Source organism: Choloepus didactylus, chromosome 25, assembly GCF_015220235.1.
Source record: "Choloepus didactylus isolate mChoDid1 chromosome 25, mChoDid1.pri, whole genome shotgun sequence".
NCBI lineage: Eukaryota > Metazoa > Chordata > Mammalia > Pilosa > Megalonychidae > Choloepus > Choloepus didactylus.
In genome coordinates, this window is record NC_051331.1 from 3,229,281 (window position 1) to 3,249,861 (window position 20,581).

At 45.9% G+C, this 20,581-nt stretch overlaps 1 protein-coding gene across 4 annotated transcripts; it reads right to left on the reverse strand.

Moving 5' to 3' along the window:
• Positions 1 to 6,677: 6,677 nt before the first annotated feature.
• On the reverse strand, positions 6,678 to 19,945 carry LOC119520422 (cytochrome P450 4F2-like). 4 transcript variants are annotated; one of them, XM_037818267.1, is made up of 13 exons: positions 19,766 to 19,945; positions 18,891 to 19,089; positions 17,014 to 17,158; positions 15,527 to 15,580; positions 15,308 to 15,435; positions 13,355 to 13,476; positions 12,327 to 12,597; positions 11,204 to 11,270; positions 10,883 to 11,012; positions 7,762 to 7,895; positions 7,599 to 7,663; positions 7,341 to 7,423; positions 6,678 to 6,927 (listed from the first exon to the last, which is right to left on the reverse strand). In XM_037818267.1, the coding sequence occupies exons 2-13, from the start codon at positions 19,086 to 19,088 to the stop codon at positions 6,729 to 6,731; spliced, it is 1,596 nt and encodes a 531-aa protein (XP_037674195.1). In that variant the 5' UTR covers position 19,089; positions 19,766 to 19,945; the 3' UTR covers positions 6,678 to 6,728. The 4 variants fall into 4 exon arrangements, with proteins under 4 accessions (XP_037674195.1, XP_037674194.1, XP_037674197.1 ...); XM_037818266.1 differs by having other exon boundaries at positions 19,692 to 19,802; XM_037818268.1 differs by having other exon boundaries at positions 6,765 to 6,911; positions 19,692 to 19,802.
• Between the last annotated feature and the right edge of the window lie 636 nt (positions 19,946 to 20,581).

Below are 20,581 nucleotides of genomic sequence, written 5' to 3' on the forward strand. Positions count from 1 at the left end.
TGGGAAACTCCCTTTTCTGGGATCTCCTGCCTGAAGGAGCTGGAGGCTCCCCAGTAATTTCTCACACCATGAACGTCTCAGCTGCCAAACCACATACATGTGACTCGTGGAATATCCCCAGCGGGGTGTGGGAGGGAGGGAGCCACATATGTGGAGACTGAGACTCGCTTGTTCTTCTCCAGGGTCCTTCCACCCCAACCAGAGTGTATCAGCAGGGGTCAAGTGCATCAGAGTAGTGGGGGCCGTGACCTGTGAGTAACCAGCCTGAGGCACGGCCCATCTTCCCTCTGAACCTCAGTCTCCTCATCTGTAAAATGGGCTGACAAAACTTCACAGAGTGCTGCAAGGGTTTGATTTGACACAGACTTCATAGGAAAAAGAATTTCCAATGTGATTGTGTGCAAAGACCTCATCTATATAAAACTGAAGGAGAGTATGTGTGCACATATGTTTGTATGTTCATTGAAAAAACATCCAGAAGAATCCACATGCAAATTGGAAGCAGAATTCGGGTAAACACCCTTTTACATTTCTACACGTCTCTGTTGCTTTGTTTTTCATTGAGCCAGTATACGTTTTATCATTAATAATGATAGAAAGGAAAAGAAGTAAGGGCAGAGGGTTGGTGTACAAACAGATGAGAGGTTGTTAGATTCCATCACCCTGAGGACACCTCTCCAAGGAATCTGGGGTCCTTTCTGGGGCCAGTGTGGAGGCTGATCCAGGGCACAGGATGGACAAAGTTGCTGCTATCACAGTGCCCTTGACTGATGGGAGAAGCCAACAGGTATTGAGACCAAGTCAGATGGTGGCGGCAAAGCACTACAAAAGGAATGAGCAGGTGAGCCAGGCTAGAAATGCCTGAGGGGCTGGTCTGAATGGGGTATTCAGGGCAGGTCTCCCCAAGAAGGCGACATGGAGCAGACCTGGATGACGTGGAGGAGGGGATCAGCCCCTGTAGTTGCATCAAGAGTGTAAATGCCCAGCAGCATGTGGGGCAATTGAGTGGCCTGAAAAATGTATCCGTTCTTGCTTCCTTCTTCAAACATGCTGAGATAAATGGAGACCAAACCTGGGGCAGTCGCATTCAGGGTATGTGAAGGAAACGAGAGCCAGCTGTGCTAGAAATCCAAGCTGGTGATGAAATCTGGCCCAACATTCAAGCTGGAAGATTTTGCTTGTTTCACTTAACATGATAAAACTAATGGAATAACTAACCATCCCCTGAAGCCAAAGTTGGTGATGAAAACTGGCCCAAAATGAATTTCTTTGTTTCACTTAACATGATAAATAACCTAACCATCCCCTGAAGCCATGTCAACAACTGAATCCGTTGGCCAAAGTTGCTAGCATCCTTGCAGACATAGGAAGAGATCAGATCATTCAATTTGGGAAACCCCAGAAAAGTCCAGAAGACCCATGGATTGGATTTGTAGGGTGAAACCAGTTCTGAGAACTTGGATTCAGGGAGGGTTAACAAGGGCCAATGCTGTGAGGGAGGAAAAGGGAGTTTCTCATTCAAAAGCCAAGGAAGGGGAATCCCAAGAAAATCATGCCTTGCCCCCTCCATGACTCCATTCATTCACCTCCATGTGTCTTAGAGGAGTCTCAGAGCCTACAGGGAGTGGGGGAGGGGAATTTGACACCCCAAGTAGACATCATTCTTTAGAGGGGTTTCACTGCATGGTGAAGGAAAGAAATGTAGTATCTGGTGGTGGGAGAGTGAGATCAAGGGAGGATTTTTAAGTTGAAAGAATGGCAACTTAACTTATTTTCCAGTGGGAATGATCCAACAGAATAAAGATCTGAATGCAAAATCTAGAACTATAAAACTTAGAAACAAAAATATGGGAGAAGATCTTTGTGACCTTGAGTTAGACAAAGAATACTTATATATGACATAAGCATAGTCCAGACTAAGAGAGGAAAAGTTGAAAAACTGTACTTCATACAAATTTAACACTTCTGCTCTCCGAAAGACACAAGAGTGAATACACAAGCCACAGATTAGCAGAAAATACTTACAAATCACTTATGTGACACAGGGCTTATATCTAGAAGTCACAAAGAACTCTTGAAATCCAACAGTAAGAAAGCAAACATATCCAAGGAAAGGAAATGAGCAGAAGATGTGAACAGACATTTCACCCAAGAAGATATATGGATGGCAAATAGGACTTGAAAAGATGGTCGACATCACTAGTTATTAGGAAATGCAAATTAAAATTTCAGTGATATACCACTGCATGCCTATATGAATGGCTTTTAAGTAAAACTGAAAATACCAAGAGCTGACAAATATGTGGAACAAGTGTCTCATGCATTACTGTGAGGAATGCAAAATGGCAGGCAATTTAGGATACATTCTGGCAATTATTTATAATGCTATACATGCTGTTATCCTATGACCCAACCATCACATTCCAAGAGCTTGAAAATTTATGTTCACACAAAACCTGTGCCTGAAAACTCATAGAAGTTTTCTTCATAGAGACAAATACTGAGTTCATCCCATGTACCCTTCAGATGGTGAACATACAATGTAATACTACTTTGCAATAAAAAGAAACAAAGTATTGACACATGCAATATGAGTGAGTCTCAGATGCATTATGCTAACTGAAAGAAGTCAGATGCCAAGGCTACACACCATAGCATCTCCTTTATGCATTTACATAACAAAACCGTAGGGATGGAGGACAGATCAGTGGTTTCAGAGGTTAATGGTGGAAGGAGATTTTGACTACAAAATTGGGCAGCACAAGGAAAGGTTTAGGGATGATGAAGCTGTCCTGTACTTTGATTATGGTGGTGGTAGTTATACAACTCTAGGCAGTTTTCAAAACTCAGAAGTGTTCACCGAACAGAGCACAATTTTACCATATGTAAATTTAAATATAATTTTTAAATGGCATCAAAGGTGACTGCATAATTATACAATGAAAGGATACTCAAAATATTAAAGTGCTTACCTAAAAGGGAAGAATCTGGTAAATGAAGGACATAAATAATTTATTTATTGCATTTTATTATTTATGAGTGAATACATTATCTGTTAAAAACATTGAATTTAAAATTTAGGCACCACCTGACAAAGAGTACTCTAGTAAGTCCTGAGGGATTCTTCAGGTCATACACCTCAGGTTGAGACTAACAGTGAAAATCACCTCCTTTGTAGGTTGAGACAAACCCCTAAAATTAAGGTGACCAAATTCTTCCATGATCCATGTCTACCTGAGTGACCTTGGACAGGTGAGTTCACCTCTCCAATCAATAGGATCAGTGTGAGGACGAAATGAGTTCTTACCTGGGGCAGCAGAATGTTGCCTTCCCACTGTTCATTGATCTACTTCTGTTATGAGAACAAAGAAGTCAGGGTCTGTGAGGGTTTCCAGGCCACACATGTTATACAAAAGGTGTTTACTACACCTTCTTTTTGTGTGTCTATTGCCAAAAAAATGAAATTTCTACACCAAAAGTTATATTCAAGAGTAACTCAATTTATAATTGGCAGTGGTATAAGTCATCAACATACATAAAGACAATTCTCACAAAATGAGACAAAATAAATGTTCAAATTATTTTCTAGCAAAATGTCATTTAAAAATAGAGTGTCAGGCTCATTTCACTAGGAACGTTCACAAGGTTCATTCTTGTCATATGTATCAGAACTTCATTCCTTTTTATGGCTGAATATGTATATATGACATTTTATTTACCTATTCACCTGTTGATGGGCATTTGGGTAGTTACCAAGAGTTGGGGGAGTGGAGAATGGAGAGCTATTACTAAAAGGGTACAAAGAGTCTTTTGGGGGTGATGATAAATTTTAGAAATAGGTAGCAGTGATATGGGAACAATATTGTGAATACAATTAATGTTCCTGAATTGTATTCTCATAATTGTTAAAATGGCAAATTTTATGTTATATACATTTTAAAACAACAAAAAAATTGAGTGGCTTAAACAACTAACATTTAAAGATTTTAAAGATGCAAAATGACATTTCATAAGATTACTTAATGTGTGAGAAACATCTTATGTATTGTAAATTATATATATATTTAATATATATAAATATGTTATTATATGAAAAACTCAAGTTACCACAACATTGTGTGGTAAAATAGCATTTTTTATCAAAAAAATTACATGTGAATAAATTTATGAGTAAATTAGGATATTTTTACCTGTAAAAAGATGAAATGAAAATTGAAAATTGGAGGGATATGCAACAGAATATTAACAGTGATTATTTTTACATGTAAGACTTGTGGGGGTTTTTCTTACTTTCCCTTATTTCATCTTTTCTATAAATATACAACACTTTAAGAAAAATTAAAATATTTTAAACAAAAAGTCTAATGGCAAAGAAAACCATATCTGACATTCAGCTTAGAATACATTAAGTATTTTTGTATTACGTTTTGCAGTTTTCCTTTCCTATTTTGAGGCCGGAATCATCCCCGCCCCCACTCCGTCCGCCCCAGAAAGGCGCTCTGGCCCTGAGCTCTGTGTTCCAGGCGTCTAAGGGATGAACCTACTCGGGCGCCCCCTGCAGGTCGGGAGGTGGTCTCGCGGGGAGCAGCCGCTGTCCCCGGTGCTGAAAGAAGCGGGGCCTCTCCCGCCCCATCCGCCCTCCGTCACCATTACAGACCCGCGTGGTCTCCACTTCACGGAACATCTAGACGAGATTAAAGGGTTGGTCGTGATTCTCTAGGACATGCTTTTGCTTTGTTTTTCCTCCTTCTCCGGTTATAAGCTTTGAGCCAGCATCATATCAAAGCCTCTTGTAGTTTCTCAGATATAACTGGGAGTATTTTGAACTTACTGAATAAATTAAGATGGTTATGTTACCAGCAGTTTGCTACAGTTCCCAAAATTTATGTTCATTTAACTTTTGTGATTTCTATGGCATCGCAAAATTTTCAATGCGATGCAAAATGAAATCATCCCCAATGGATTTTAATTCTTTTTTGTGCACTAAGTCATGTTAAACACGCTGGTTTATTCAATATTCAAAAAGCCCAATAAGGCAGATGCAATAAAGGTAGTAAAGAAACTGAGGCTTAAACTTTCCCCAACCAAACAGCTGGTAAATAGAACACAGGCACTCTAATCCTGATATTTAGAATTCCAGGTTCTAGTGGATCCATGGCCATAGGACCTTGCCTTCTTCCAGTTTTCTGCTCCACAATCCCCAAAAGTGCACTATTTGTCTTTGTGATCCAAGATCAAGTTCCAGCTGCTGCCAACTAGCAAGAAGAAGGAAGTGGGAAGACTGTACAGAGAGATTGTCACAGCTTCCTCATAAGGAAAGTCTTGAGAATTAGCACAAAAACATCTAGTTCTCCATAAGAGAGAGGACACCATTATATAACCTTTCTAGTTTCAAGGAAGACTTCGAGTGTAATCTTTGATGAATCTCATTATGAATCATTCAGACTTCCATGCACCCAGCTAAAACTGTGGATTCTAAAAGGTCTAGAAGGCTTCTCAGATTACACAGCTAGTAGTCTCTCACACAGTTCACCCCTTTAGCTATTCAAGCATATAATGTATACCTTCTTTACCCTATGTAGAACATACTCAGACATCCCTAAGGGCATCAAGCCCTAATTCCAAATGATACCTGCATTCAGTTCAAAGTCCAGGATCTCTGTGTGAGGTGCATCCATCCCTCCAGATCCTGATATGGGTTTTTGTGGGTCTGGAAATCTATAAACTCAATAGCAATTGTTAGTCATAATACATCCAAGAGTAGAGTAATAACAAGGTCAGGACAATTTGATATCCCATGTGAGATTTCCAGTTTCCGTTAATGGCAAACTGTGTTATTTGGATTAACCTTCAAATTTTTAAAAAAACAATGTTAGAAGCTGAATAATTTTCCAATCTTATTAAGTGAGTAAATGACCTGAAAAGACAAAATGGAATTACAAAACATTACACAAATGAAAGTAGAAACCTAGAGGTAAAATGAATGTGAAATATACTTTTGCCCTTGAGGCATTTCTGGATTCAGGAAATTGTGAACCTCTATTTTGATGGCCTCATAGTAGAGGGACAAAGAATTAAAACCCAGAGGTGTTACAAGGATAGTCTGGCACACCGTGGGGACTCAACTAGAATCTTCCAGGCTGCTTGGGCAGCATCAGGGGGCCCAGAAGAGAAGAGGGAGGAGACCCCCTGAGGGCTGGGGAAGGGGACCACTGATGGGACAACTAGAAGGGGGTAGACACATGGCTGGAGCCTTTGGAAGCAGCAGAGAGGGAACTACATGTCCTGGACAGGCTGTTAGGGTTTGGGCCACAGCCCTTCTCCCGCTGTATTCTGGGCAGCCAGGGATTTTGTCTTGGGGCAGCACACTTGGCTCCCCTCTTCCTATCCTCTGAACTTCAAGCTTGACCCTTAAGTCTCTTCTTAACCTGGATCCCATCTTGCTCAAACACTTTACATGGCTCCCAATGGCCCAAAAGGTAATGTCTGTGATTGGGCTCTGGGAGAACCCACCATCGCTGTGGGGGTCCCTGTTGTCAGCCTAAAAGTCAGTCAAGGTCTTAAGCTCAGAGGTAGCAGCCCCACCTCCCAATAGCCACCATCTCCCCCTAGATCCCCACAGTCTCCAGGTGCCACCGGTTGAAAATCAATGTGGTTCAGACAGAGGTGACATCAAAGTTTTATTCCTTGGAATCTGCAAAGGTAGGTGGGTGGGGTCTGGGATGGCTCTAAGGCCGTGTGGCGGTGGATCCAGGCGAACCAGCGCTCAGCGGCTCCACCCGCAGCCAAAGTCCCTCCTCCGCGCGCAGGATCAGCTCCGGCTTCCTCCGCGGCTTCGTCTGGTCCAGAAGGACGCGGAAGCGCAGCAGCGTGAGCGCCAGGACTGCCTTCATCTCGGACATGGCGAAAACCTGCCCGATGCAGTTCCTGCGGGTGGGATTGGGGCTTGGACTGCCGCTGGGACTCCCAACCCGGCCCTGATGGATCCTGGACCGGAACCGGGAACCCACCCTCTCCCTTATTAACCTGAGGGATAGAAGGGGGGCTAACCGTGCATGGGACCCCCATGTGGACTTCCACGTCCCTTAAGCTTTGCCCTACTCCAACCCCCTTCTCAGATCAGCAGATGTGGAAGAGGAGACGCTGAGCACACCAGAGCTCCCTCCGTTGGCCTCAGCCCCTTTCTCCAGATCTTTTTCCATTCTCTCCAGGAGTTGAGAGAAGGAAGTTGGAACTCTGGCCACCTGGATCCTCCCTTCTTCCCACAATCAGGACAAGACGGAGACCCAGACCACTGACACCTGTCACCCCCTCCTCGTTCAGACGCCTGCTAGCCTCACCTGGGCCCGGCTGAAAAGGGAATGAAAGCCAGAGGTGATCTCTTCTGGATTTTTTCCGGGTCAAAGCGGAAGGGGTCATAGACCTGGAGGTGGATGAGATATGACAGCTGAGGCAGGGGTGGGGGTGTCTCCCAGGACAGCAAGCCCTCAAGAGGCAGATGTGTGTTGCTGGGGGAGGTGGGTCTGATTTCCGAGTCAGGACTCTGCACCATCCCCCAGATCCCAATAGTGTTTAAATCAGTGGGGGAGGGGCAGCACCTCAGGATCCGGCCAAACTGACGGGTTGTGATGGGTCCCGAAAATGCTCACGAGGCAGATAACACCTGTGGGATATGGGGTGGGGGGTGTTAGGAGGAACACCCACTTCCTGATGGAACCCCCTTCCTGCCCAGGAACCCCCTCCACCTGTCGTTGCAAGCACCTTTGGGAATAATCTGGCCATCCGGGAGCACAACATCCTGGGTACAGCAGCGGGAGATGACGGGGACTGGGGGGTGTAACCGCAGACTCTCCTTGATGCACATGGTCAGGAAGGGCAAGTTGGCCAGGTCGTCCCTGTTAAAACCCCCAACAGTTGTCCTGGGAGCAAAGACAGACTCCCCCAGCCCCTGCTGCCCCATGAGACCCTTTCATCACCTCTCCCTGACTCTCACTCCCTATAACAAAATACATACCAGGTAGATCAAAGATTTGAGCATTAGAAAAGCAGTATCACAAAAGTACCAGAGAGAACTTAGTAAACTAATTTTAGAAGTCGTTCTGAGCAAAACCCACACCCCAGAAACCATCGGTACACAGGTTAACAAATTTGCATAAAAATAAAATAGTCTTCCTGTTAAGAATAAGTAAGAAAAGCACATCCAATGTTTTAACATTGTACTAGAGGTCCTAGCTAATCAGAGGGTCTTTGACTCAACAACTGCCTTTCTAGGAATTTTCCCTGTAAAGACATGCACATGGAAACAAAGTTTAGTGCACAGGGACATTCAATATGCTGTATTTATTTTAACCAAACACTGGGAACAATCCAAGTGACCATAAAAATGGGAACATTTAGATAAATCATGGTACCACCATTCAACTGGATACTATACATATGTCCCATCATACACACACCACAGGCGGGAGGCTACATCAGTATAGGCATGCTCAAAGGCAATTTGCCAGTATCAATTCTAATTGAAAATGTTCATACAAATGTCACAACAAAGGGATGAGCTGAGTAAACAATAGAATGCTAGGCAATGTGCTGTAAGACACAGGTTGAGTGAGACACAACATGTGACAAATGAACATGCAAAGGGAAAGGACTGGAAGGATACACAAGAAATTGATGACTCTGGACACCCCTCAGGAAACAGGGAGGGGATTAGGTTTTGTGGGAGGGTGTCAAAGGTGACTCTTGTCTTCTCAGTAATGTGTCATTGTATGCAAGAAAACTTGTTCTCATTTGTTTTGGTAAATCAAAATTAATTTTCTGGAGTTCATATTATGGAAGAAAAAGAGAATACTTTGAATATATATATATATATATATATATATATATATATATATATATATTATTCTTAATGTGAAGACCTATGTATATTGCATACACAGAGCGAGAATGTGTGCATGATTGGATGTGTGTGTTGGTGTCCAAATAAATGCTCTTATAAGAATTGATGCCTTCCAGAAGGATACCCAGAAAACAACTGGTAGAATTCACGATTTGGGTGGGGATCAAAGAAGAACTTCTTTTTATTATGAACAAATTTGTACTCTTTGGTTTTTGTTTCTTTTAGCAAATGCAGAATTTTGCTTTAAAACTTCATTTTAAAAGCCTTGGAGTATACAGCACTAACCCCAAAATGTCTCTCCAGTCCAGCATCTCTTCTCAATCTCCAAGGACCTGGCATTGCTCAGGCCTCAGAATTTCATCTCTGGGCCCTGAGCTCACCAACAAGAGTTTGCTCCTGAACCTTGCCCTACAGGCATCTTTGTGATGCCCTGATATGACCTGCCCCTCTCCTACTCAAACATCCCCCATGACTACCATTGCCCATGGCTCAAGATCAAAGCCATTGTATGATCTCACTTACATGAAATACTTAAGAGTAAGCAAATCCATAAAGTCAGAAACTAGAATACAGGTTACCAGGGGCTGGAGTGAGGGTAGGAAATGGGGGATTAATGCTTCATTGGTACAGAATTTCTGTTTGGAGTGATGGAAAGTCTCAGTAGTGGACATTGTTGATGATAGCACTGAAGGATATAGATGAAAATGGTTAAGGGGGAGAATTTTAGATTGTATGTATGTGATTAGAATAAAAATACATTTTTAAAAAAACCATAGCACTGTACAACCCAAACAGTGAACCCTAATATAAACCATGGACCATGGTTAATAGTACAATTAGAATAATATTCTTCCATCAATTATACAAATGTATCACACTAGTGCAAGTTGTTAATAATAGCGGGGTATATGGGAACTCTATTTTCTGCATGCTTTTTTTTAAACCTACAACTTCTGCAATAAAAAATAAATGAGTAAATAAAATTGAAGCCATTAACAGTGCTTTCAGAGTTTCTCATAACCAGTCTTTGCTGCCATCTCTGACATCATTATCTCATGAACCCCTGGGACCACACACAGCCAAAGGATTTGGCCACCCTTGGTAGACTCAACTGGTTTGACTCATTTCCCCCTTTCCCTCTTCCTCTCTCCTTGGCCTTTGTCTCATTGACCTATGTCACTGTTTGCTAATTATACTAAATGGCTACTGATTATCATTCAAGGTCTTATATGAGACCTTTTATCCACCATGACCACCATCTCCATCACCATCTCTCAGCCCTTAAGACCTGTCCAGGTGAGCTGGGATTATCCTGATCTGGGACTGTTCAACAACTAGACAGGGAGCACCTGGAAGGCACAACCTGAGGCTTCATCCTACCTGGAACAGAATGAGACTAGGAGCAGAGGTGAGGATGAGAAGGAATGCAGGGTGGATAAATGATGCAGGTGTTCCTCAACAAGAGATGGAAAACTTTTACCCCAGATGTCTCCTGTAAATCACTGGACTGGGCCACAGGGTAGGAATTTAGGGTCAGAAGAAGAGTAAATATCCAGAAGAGCAATGATCTTTGAAAACTGATTTCAGGGGAGAAAACCATGGGAGGAGAAGAGAAAGTCATTGGTGACGATGTCCTAACCAGCATCTGCCTATACATATTGCTGCCAATTCTCCCAGAAGCTCTGGGGGTTGGAGAATGGTCCCATGTTTGTGGTAAACACTCAATTTTGAAGACAAAAAATAATTCATTTAAGATCACATGGCAAATTAGTAGAGGATCCAGCATTCAAGACCAGGTCTTTGTCACACAAAAACCTGCATAATTTCCATTGACAGGCAGGCTGAGTAGCAGCCCTGTTTCTGGTGTCTCCTCCTATTCCCACTAATCAATAATGGAAGAATCAACAAAAAGATCTGCTCCCACATGGGAAGCAGAGGCAATGAGAGGGGGTCAGAGAAAAGACCAGAACAACCCACACTCACCATTCAAGCTCCTCTGACTGGTGGTCCCTCAGGAGCTCTCGCACCTCCTGCCGGCAGTGATCCTGGTATTCTGGGTGCTTTGCAAGGTTATACAGGACCCAGGAGAGGCCACTGGCCGTGGTGTCATGGCCTGAGAGGGAGCCAGATAGGCTTAAGCCTCTGGGCTGATTCAGTACCATTGGGTGGACAGCTCCCTTACATGTAAGCCCTCAAAGACGATGGGGAAGAATGTGGCAGAATGGGTGGTCCTGGGTCCACCCACCAAGTCCCAGGGATGGAGACTCCACTGCCCCTTCTGTAATCTCAAGGTGGGATCCTCACCCTCAAACATGAAGGTGTCAGCCTCTGCTCGGATGTCCTCATCTGACAGTTCCTTCCCATCTTCATCCTGGAGAGAAGGCAAGACTAACAGAATCACTCCAACTCTGAGAGCCTCCCACCATAACCGACACATTGTCTGAAGATCCATCATCATTCCAGAAACCCAGGCCCACCCTGGAATCCTAGAACTCACATCATCACCATCCCCACAGATCCCACCCCTCAAGCCACCTCCCTGGGAAACTTGCTTCTTGTTGGGTTATAATGGAGGAATGAATCATTGCTCTGTAGGAATTTTTTCATGTTTCTGCATGAGAGCATTCTGAGATAAAAATTACTGGCAATCTGGGCTATGATACGATTGAATGGCAATATGCCTTGTAATTTAAAGATTGTGCATTGCTCCCCATGTATGATAGTGAATCCAGAGCATCCTTTATTGTCTACCCCCAGAGATGTTGTGAACTACAGACTTTGCTTCTTGCTATAGAGGATTTGTTTATACTCCAGAACAAAATTCTTGGTATATGTGTCTGTCTATCTATCTATCTATCTATCTATCTATCTATCTATCTATCTGTCTGTCTATCTATCTATCTATCTATCTCAGTTTCCCCAGAAGGGAATAGGGGCAGATGAGCTAGCTCACCCATATAATCAACAAGAATGATAATGTGAACTTTCCTCTGCTGTAGTGCAAACTGTTGCATGGAGAGCTGAAGCACTGGCCATGTCCTGATACCCTTGGAGTAATTTGAGCCTAAGAAACCATCATGATTATTCTATTTGCTACTGTAATTGCATTGAGTAACAAATGATCTGATTTGATGCCAGGGACTGATGTCTAAAGCATCTGCCAATATATATATACAAACTATAACAGGGTAACTTATGAGCCTGTAATAAGGTAAATTCACATACCCTTCACAGTTTCAGACTGAACTGTTCCCTGCAGGCTACCTCACACAGTGACCTCTGATATGCATATCAGACCCATCTCTCCCATACTCAAACACCTACCAATCCTATCCAGTGCCCCCTGGATTGAATCCAAGTTCTTTGATCTGACATTTGAAATCAAGATCCAGTCTACCTCTTGAATTCAGATGCCAGAGAAGCCCACCTTGGCCAGCAGGAGCACATCAATGAAGTCCAAAGTCTTGGTCCTGGCCTTGTCCATGAGGAAGTCATCAGCACCATGATCAGAAAGGGTGCGGCGCCGCTCCTGGATGACAGCATCTGTGAAGTCATGCACCAGCCTGCAGGCCCTGCGGAAGCGCCATCCATTGGGAGTGAGGTGGTACAGGAAGTCCGTGTACAGGAAGATCTGCTGATTCCGTTTTGCTACAAGGGCACTGAGTTCCAGGATGGCTGCAATATATTTGCTGGGCTTTCTGCAGGAGGAGAGCACAAACAGAGGCAACAACTTACCTACCTGAAGTCAAGGAGCACTTCTCACTCAGAAGGTAGTAGCTACCTCCTACCATGAACCTGAGCATCCAGGAGAAGATGGCTCCAGAGATACATGGTGGGAATGACCCAGGAGGTGTGGCTCTCTATATTTATTTCTCTACCTGCATCCTCATCTCAGTGAACTGCTTCCCAGCCCCCATGTCTCTAGAGCAGAGCTTATATATCATGACTATCTCTCCTCTCATGCCCAATATTCCATCCTGTCCCTTCTCCCCCAACCTCTCTGCTCTCTCAGATATCATCCTCTCAACAGATCCATGGACCCAGTCTCTCCCTGGTAGCCTCATATCCAAAGCCAGCAAAACAGTCAGAAATCAGACCTACAGAGAGACTGATAACCAAAACTCTGTTCTGACCATATCCCTCATCTGCTTGCACCCTTCCATAGCTACCTAGAAACTTACAATAACATTCATACACCTTTGCCTGGTTTTCAAGAGCCTTAAGTTCTAGCCATCTACATCGCCCTAACCCCATTTCCTAGGTGCATCTTTGCTCTAATCATCCTAGCTTCCTTGCATATACTAAGTATGTCTACATCCCTACCTTGTCTTTCAATGCTTAACTCTCACCTACCTCCTCCAGGAAGGATCTTCTAATTGCCATGGTCATTCATCTACCCCCAAACTACTACCTTGGGTCATGGTATGAAGTTCCCAGGACCTGGTGAGAACTCACTCTTGGCAGTGGCTGTCAAAGCTGAAGACACATTTCTGCAGACTGTCCAGAGTCATGAGGCTTATATGCTCAAACATGTCCAGGCGGGCACTGCCCTCTGATGCCAGGTGCCGCCACTTGGCCTGGCAGAGAGAGCGCAAGAAATGGAGCTGGGATATGTCTGCCCTAATTCCCTTCCCCGAGGCCAGCCACCTATCTGAACCCGTTCTCTTGGTCCTTCACCCTAGCCACCCACTTTCAAGAAGGAACAGGCTTGGGTGGGAAAGTTGTCACAGTTAAGACATGAAGAATCCATGACTGAGAGTCAGGAGATATGGGTTCAATCCTAGCTCTGACTCATGAGCTCTATATGCTCTTGATCAAGTTAACATCCTCCTCTGGGTACCAGCTGCCAAATCCCTAGTAACAGTTTGGATGATCTCCTTCAGTGTCAGATAAAGTAATTTAACTTATAGCTGAATAATTTTGAGCAAGCCCTTAATCTCTCTGAGATTCAATTTCATCATTTCTAGTATGGAAAAAATAGCCATCTCTACCTCTTAGGGTTATGAAAATTAAATTAGTCAACATATATCTTAGAGTGGCACCATTTCTGACATACAGTGAGTGCTTAATAAATGTTAGCTTTCATCAACTTCATCATCATCATCATCCTTGTTATAGTATGGTTGCAAAAATGTTTCCTATATGGAAAAGGCAGTCCATCATGGACTCCAAACATCCCTTCACATTCTTGCTGGTCATGCCAAGATGGTACAGACCTGACAGTCTTTTCCAGGACCGTTTCTCAGGTTGCAGTGAGCAAGCTTGAGAGATGATATAATGTCTTCCCTTGGACAAAAATCAGGCTTGCTTCTGCTTCCTATAAAATTGCAGATCCCCTAAACTTAGTGTTTCCTTCGTATAATGCAACAGTCTGCATCTGCAGGTGTCCATTTGGGGATGTTTGTGTCCCCACTATGAGATTTGGGTGGCTTGGGGAAAGAATACGAACCAACATGAAGCATACATTGCTTGATGTGCCGTGAATAGAAAAGTCCTTTGTCTCTGACCCAAGAGTCTCGTGCCTTCTGGCAGAATCCATGAAATAGTTACAAGCTAGCTTGTCAGATTACAAGTAGGGAAAAAACACAGACAGTTCATAAAATCTTTTTCCCCAGTGTTTCGCCTCTTCCTATAGCCATGTCCTTTACAATGCAACTTTGCAGCAATTTCCACTAAGAAGTAGACAATTTCCTCACCCTCTGATTTTAGGCTGGTGTTGTGATTTCCTTGGTCTAATAGAGCACAGTGATAATGACATGGCAGTTCTCAACATAGGCTTCCAAAGGCATTTCAGTTTTATCTCACTCTCTTGGAACCCTGCCTCTGCCATGTGTGAAATCCTGGGATGTCTGCTGGAGGGTAAGATATCACCTTGGAGGGAAGTCCAGTTGACCCAGCAGAGGCTGTCCTGGGTAAACTTGAGACAGCCAAGATCCAACCATGTGAGATAGGTGAGGAAGGAACAGCAGATCTGTCTACCTGACACTCAGCTGATCACATATACATTAGTGAGCCCAAGTCCAGAAGAACCAGTCAACTGACCCATAGACTTCTAGGCAATAATAAGTTTTTATTGTTTCAAACCAATGAGTTTTGAAGTGGTTATTCAACAACAGCCAATGTGCACTCTTTGTCATTATTCATGAATCCTTAGGATTCTGGGAGGGAGATTAGAAACTCCACCTTCTAATCACCTACCATATTCTAGAGACATGATTCCATAAGTCACCTTGATCACCCACCGAAGTAGAGATCATTATCCCTATTACGCAGATGAGGAAACTGAGGCACAGAGAGAAAGAGCAATGGACTCAAAGCCACACAAGAGAGCCAAGATTCCAGACAAGATGTGTCTGGGGTCCCTTCCACCAAAGGCTCCATCTGGGACCCCTGGTTCAAGGGACTCACATGCATGATGTTCGCACTCTCATTGAAAATCTTCATATAGGGCTTCAGGATGTTGAAGTGGAAGGCAGGTGTCAGCATGCGGCGGTGGCGGCTCCACTTGTCACCAGCACTCAGCAGGAGCCCATCCCCTAGTAGAGGCAGCCAGGGGCAGTGGCAGAGGGCACCCCTTCCCCTAGCCCCCTAGGGTGTCCCCAACCTCTGTTTCCTACAGTTACTCACCCAACCAGGGCTTCAGGAAGTGGTAGAAGACCACATCTTTGGGTGCGATGGTGGCTGACATGAGAGATGGGCCATCAGGTGTCATAAGGAGATTGGGGAGGGACCTCAGGTGGGGTCTGCCCATTCTCCCACCAAGCCCAGCATAGCAGTAATGGGGCCATGCACAGAGAGAGCAAGCAGGAGGAGGAGACAAGGGGTGACCAGACCAAGCTGCGGCACCACAGGAGATCAAAGACAGAGCACACAGGCACACTTCAGCATGCTTAGATACACCAAGACATAGCTCCACACACCCTGTCACACCATGCATGTCTCCTCCACAGTTCAACATGTTCTGAAACACCTGAGTGCAGCCCAACATTCTACAACATTTATTAAGTTGACCTAGAACACCCCAATCATCCCAGCTTTGTATGACATATCCTGATATGGACCTTGACATCTGTCATGGTGACAATATTCACGACCTTCCCAATGTGTGCAAAACTTGAAAGAGTATGCAGTGTCTTAGACCAAAGACCATCTGACATTTCAGCTTGACCCACAGAAGCACCCCAGCCATAAAAGGTATATGGACAATTTTGCATCCCCAAATTGACCAAATGTGACCTAGGGATACCTTATACCTGCCTTATACCCAATTCAAACAAGCTGCCAGATATTTTTAAGAGGATCCATGGGTCACAGTCACATTCTAGCACTGACCTCAAACAAGACATAAACATGACTCATGTGATCAGAAGGAGAACCAGACTGTTTTAAACAGCACCTCTGACAAGGACCTGATAGACATGGACTTCACCCAAAGATCTTTGGCCACAGCTGAGCCTGAGACCATGTCCCTATGATTCCAGGTGTAAGTACACAGTGCTCTGGCTACACAGCAGACATCACACAGACTTGCCCTAGACAGGACCAGACATGACTGGTGGAGGGTTCTTCCTGCACTTTTCAGTCAATCGATTCCCTTTCTTTGCTTAGATACCAACAACCAGAGAGATGAAGGACCTGGCCACAGTCACTCTCTACCACTGCACACTGCATCACCATGCCCCTTGCATAAAAATTCTTGCTCATAGTTCCAGACCCAGATCCTGCAACCCCTCTTCAAGGAAGCCTTCCAGCCTGTCATGCATCTCCTCTGGGCTGTCCCAGCCCATTGCTCTCTATCTGCCCCATTCTGACCACACAGTGTTGAGGGTATCTGTACCCTCCATCTCTCCAACACTGGGAGATCCTCCAGAACTTCATTGGGATTGTTAGGCCTTATATGGCCCTACTAGTGTCTAGAATGACAGCGTGGGGGGCTGACAGTGAGATGAATGTTGCTGAGTATGTAAAAGAAGGAGAATGAGAAAGTTGGATGAGTGAGGAGAGGGGATGTGGGGCCAGGTATCCCTGCAGAAGCCCTCACAAGCTTTGGATGAAGGACCTCAACACCCTTGGGATCCCCACAGCACCCATCACCACAAGCTCTGCATGGGTACCTGAGGCATTGGTGACACACCGGATGACATCTGGGTGGAACAGACTGATGACAGGGATGGTGGGCCCCATCCAGGCCACAAAAGCCTGGGAGTAGGTGGCTACCAGCTGAGATAGTTTCAACATGCCCTGCTCACTGGGGTTGACCTGTAAGTGAAGTGGGGGGTAGTCATCTCCCCAAGAGGAATCCCTGGCCGTCCCCCACCTCCTTGCCAGCCTCTGCATAAACAGTGTGTAGTGGCTCTGCTATGATATAATGAATCAAGTGTCCCTAGAGCCAGAAGATCCTGGAGTCTTCAAGTACTAAGGGCTTGACCCAGGTCAGACACAGAAGACATGTTCTCTGCCCACTGAGAGGCAGAGCTTGGGTGAAGAAGAGAGATTTTCTCATCTGGGAGAGTTTCCAGAATAGTGGATAGCTTGAAGGAGAGGGCCCATGGGGCAAAGCCCAAGGAGGAGGTCCTGTAGGGAGATCCTGAATGGAGGTCTACAGACAGGTAACTTCCAGTCTTGGAATCCCCACGGCGATGGACGTGGACTCTGATTGTCTATAAGAACGGTGCTCTCATTAGGAGCATCACCTGTATACCACCCAGGGGCAGATTGTCACTGTGCACCTTCTCCCTGAACCTACAGACATGTCCTTTGATGGGCCATTCAAATATGAAGAAACTGGGGCCACATCCACCAAATAGGCATGGTGAATCATCTGCCCTTGTCCCATAGGATGCCCAGGCTTCTCTGAGCTGGTGGACATATATTGTTGTCACATTTGTGACCTGCTACCTATTCCCTGGAGCAAGGAGTTAATGTGCTGGGTGAAATTGGTCTAGAGAGGGAAAGTGACAGCAAGACGGACAGGAGGAGGGAAAGGCTATTGAGACTAGCCTCCAAGGCAAGATGGGAGGCAGAACTGCAGTAACTTTATGACAGTCTCATGGTCTTTTGGAATTCCAAGACCCAGAATCTCAAAAAACCTCCAGGAAAAGCTTGATAGTGTCACTGTTTCCCAAACTTTAGTTCTTAGGCCAGGCAGAGGAGAAGCTGCTCAGCTATAGGCATCCTACAGTTGGTCTGGAGAGGGGAGCATCTGGGAGTTCCTCCCTATGGCCTTGGATGACCCAAAGTGGTAATGGCAAACTCAACCACTAGACATCAAATTTTGTTGAGCGCCTACTGTATGCCAGCCCCTTGGCTGAGCATTGGTGATAGAGTACCTGATCCAAAGTCTAATGCAGAGATAGATTATTAACTAACTAATTAATCAACTAATTAGGCAAATTAACTTTTTAAGTTAAAGTATGAACAAGACCAATTCAGAGGAGTTCAAAGTCTGGGGAGTCAAGGAAGGCTCCCAAAAGGGTAAGTGGTGAACTTTTATCCAGGTTGGGCAATGGGGTCATGGTACATCTTGGGAGTGGATAGCAAGATAAGAGGAGGAAGGTGCCCCAGGGGGGCCTGACTGTGCCCCTTGGCCCAGAGAAGTTTGGGCACTGGCCTGAGGTCCACTGAGAGGATGAAGGGTGGAACCAGACCCTGGACTATGCCCCTGAGGAAAGATCTGTGTTCAGGGTGGAGACAGGACAGGGCAGGACATTGGCTCCATCCAGCCACCCTTGGAAGGTGCACTAATTTGTGGATAACAGGCAGGAAGCTGACCCCAAGAAGGCTTAGAGGAGGTGGGAGTAAGAGTGAGAGTAAGGCTCAGGGCATAGGGTGGACCAAAGAGGAGAGAAATGGACCTGGAGGGTGAGTGAGGAAATCCAGCCTCCCTGAATTTCTACTGTCCTGCACTCAGCCCAGCTCCCCATCTCTCAGCTCCCTGAGTCCCATTTCTGACCCCTTGGAAGTCCAATCCAGGTTCTGGTGCTCCACTCACCAGGCCCACATGACCCAAGAACCAGTTCAGTTTTGGGGGCTGAGGGAAGCATCGGAGGTGGTGGTACTTCTCATAGAAGGTGAAGGACCAGGCCAGGGCACAGGCCAGGAGCCAGGAAGCCCCAATCAGCAGCAGGAGCAGCCACGGGGAGGGGGCCATGGGCCCAAGTCCCAGCCAGGACAGGCTCAGCAGCGGCATCCTTGGGAAAGCCAGAACAGAGGGTGAGCTTCTAAAGGTGAGGAAAAGGGATGGTAATGGCGAGCTTGGAGGGAGAGGTGGGTGGTTCACAAAGGAGAGGGAAAGGGCCAAGGAGGTGAGCTGCAGGACAAGGGAGAAGCTGAGAGGGGGCAAGGAGGAGGACAGAGATGGGGAGAGGGTGGGGAGCAGGGATAGGGAGAGGGAAGGAGACAGGGAGGTGGACAGGGAGAAGGAAAGGGAGAGGTAGAGGGGAGATATGGGGTCCCAGGTGGCAAAAGCAATGTTTAGGGATGCAGAGAGGGTGGGGAGAGAGAAGGGCACACTTAGCTGGGTCAAGGAGGGCTTAGAGATAGGTGAGCATGGGGCTGAGGGAGGGAGGGAGGCTCAGGAAATTTCAGAGGGCAGAGGCAAAGTGAGAGGAAGAGAAGCAGAGACAGAGAGACACAGAAAAAGACAGAGAGAGGGAGAAAGTGAGCAAGAGAGAAATGAGCGAGACAGAGGCAGAGAGGCAGCTGGAGTCCAGAAAAGTCCTGAAGCCAGAGGAGGAGGTGAGGGGGAGCATTTTACCCAATAACCAGCAGTGCTCTAGGCCAGCCCACTCACCCATGCTTGGGTTGCACCCCTTCTCTGCAAGGGCCAAGACAAACACACCAGCCCTGCCACCCCCCAGCCAGCACCTTCTGTCAGAAGAGCTTGTCCACTGCAACCTCTTCCTGCCTCTTCTGGGATGTCTTTGTTCTTGGTCTCTAGCCTGGGGAAAGCTGGGAGGGACGGGGCTGAACCGGCCAATCCCCGTTGGCTTCCTGTCTCTTCCCTGCCTTGCACCTGCTCAAAATCAGAGGGAGGGGCAGGGTACTCAAAGCTGCTGAATCACTGGCTCAGTGTCACACAGCGTGGGCCAGAGATTCCCCAAGGCTCAGCCCCTCCCACCAGGGGTGGGGAATGAGCTGGGGACAGAGGACAAAGTTCTCTGTGCCCCAAGTTTACAGACACCCCGTTCTCTCCAAAGCCAGGGTGCAGTGAGAAAGAGCAGGATTTCAGGGGCCTGGGGAACATCACCAAGCCAAGTCCTTTTCCCAAAACACCTCCCAGAATGTGAGCCCAGAGCGGGTCATGCGGGCCTCTCAGCCTGGCGGGAATTCAACCCTGACTCCAGCCAGCCCTAGAAGAAAGATTCCAGCTCACCAGGGATTACCAGGATCACATTATGGAGATAAAAGGCACGGGTAGGCAAAAGCACATCTGTAGGGCTGGACTCAGGTTCAGGGATCAGAGAGGAGGACGGAGGGGAAGTGGGGGTCAGCCTGAGAGGGGCAGTGAGAGGATGTGGTACTTGTAGGAGACCCCGTAGTGGGGGCCCCACTCTGGCCCCTCCTTGCTGTAACTATGGTAGCACTGGCTCTTTTTGTGTCCTCAGTCCTCCCATCCGGAATTGAGGCATGGGGTGGGGCCTTAGATGGGGAGAGGAAGGTTCTTCAGGAGGTGGAAGGATC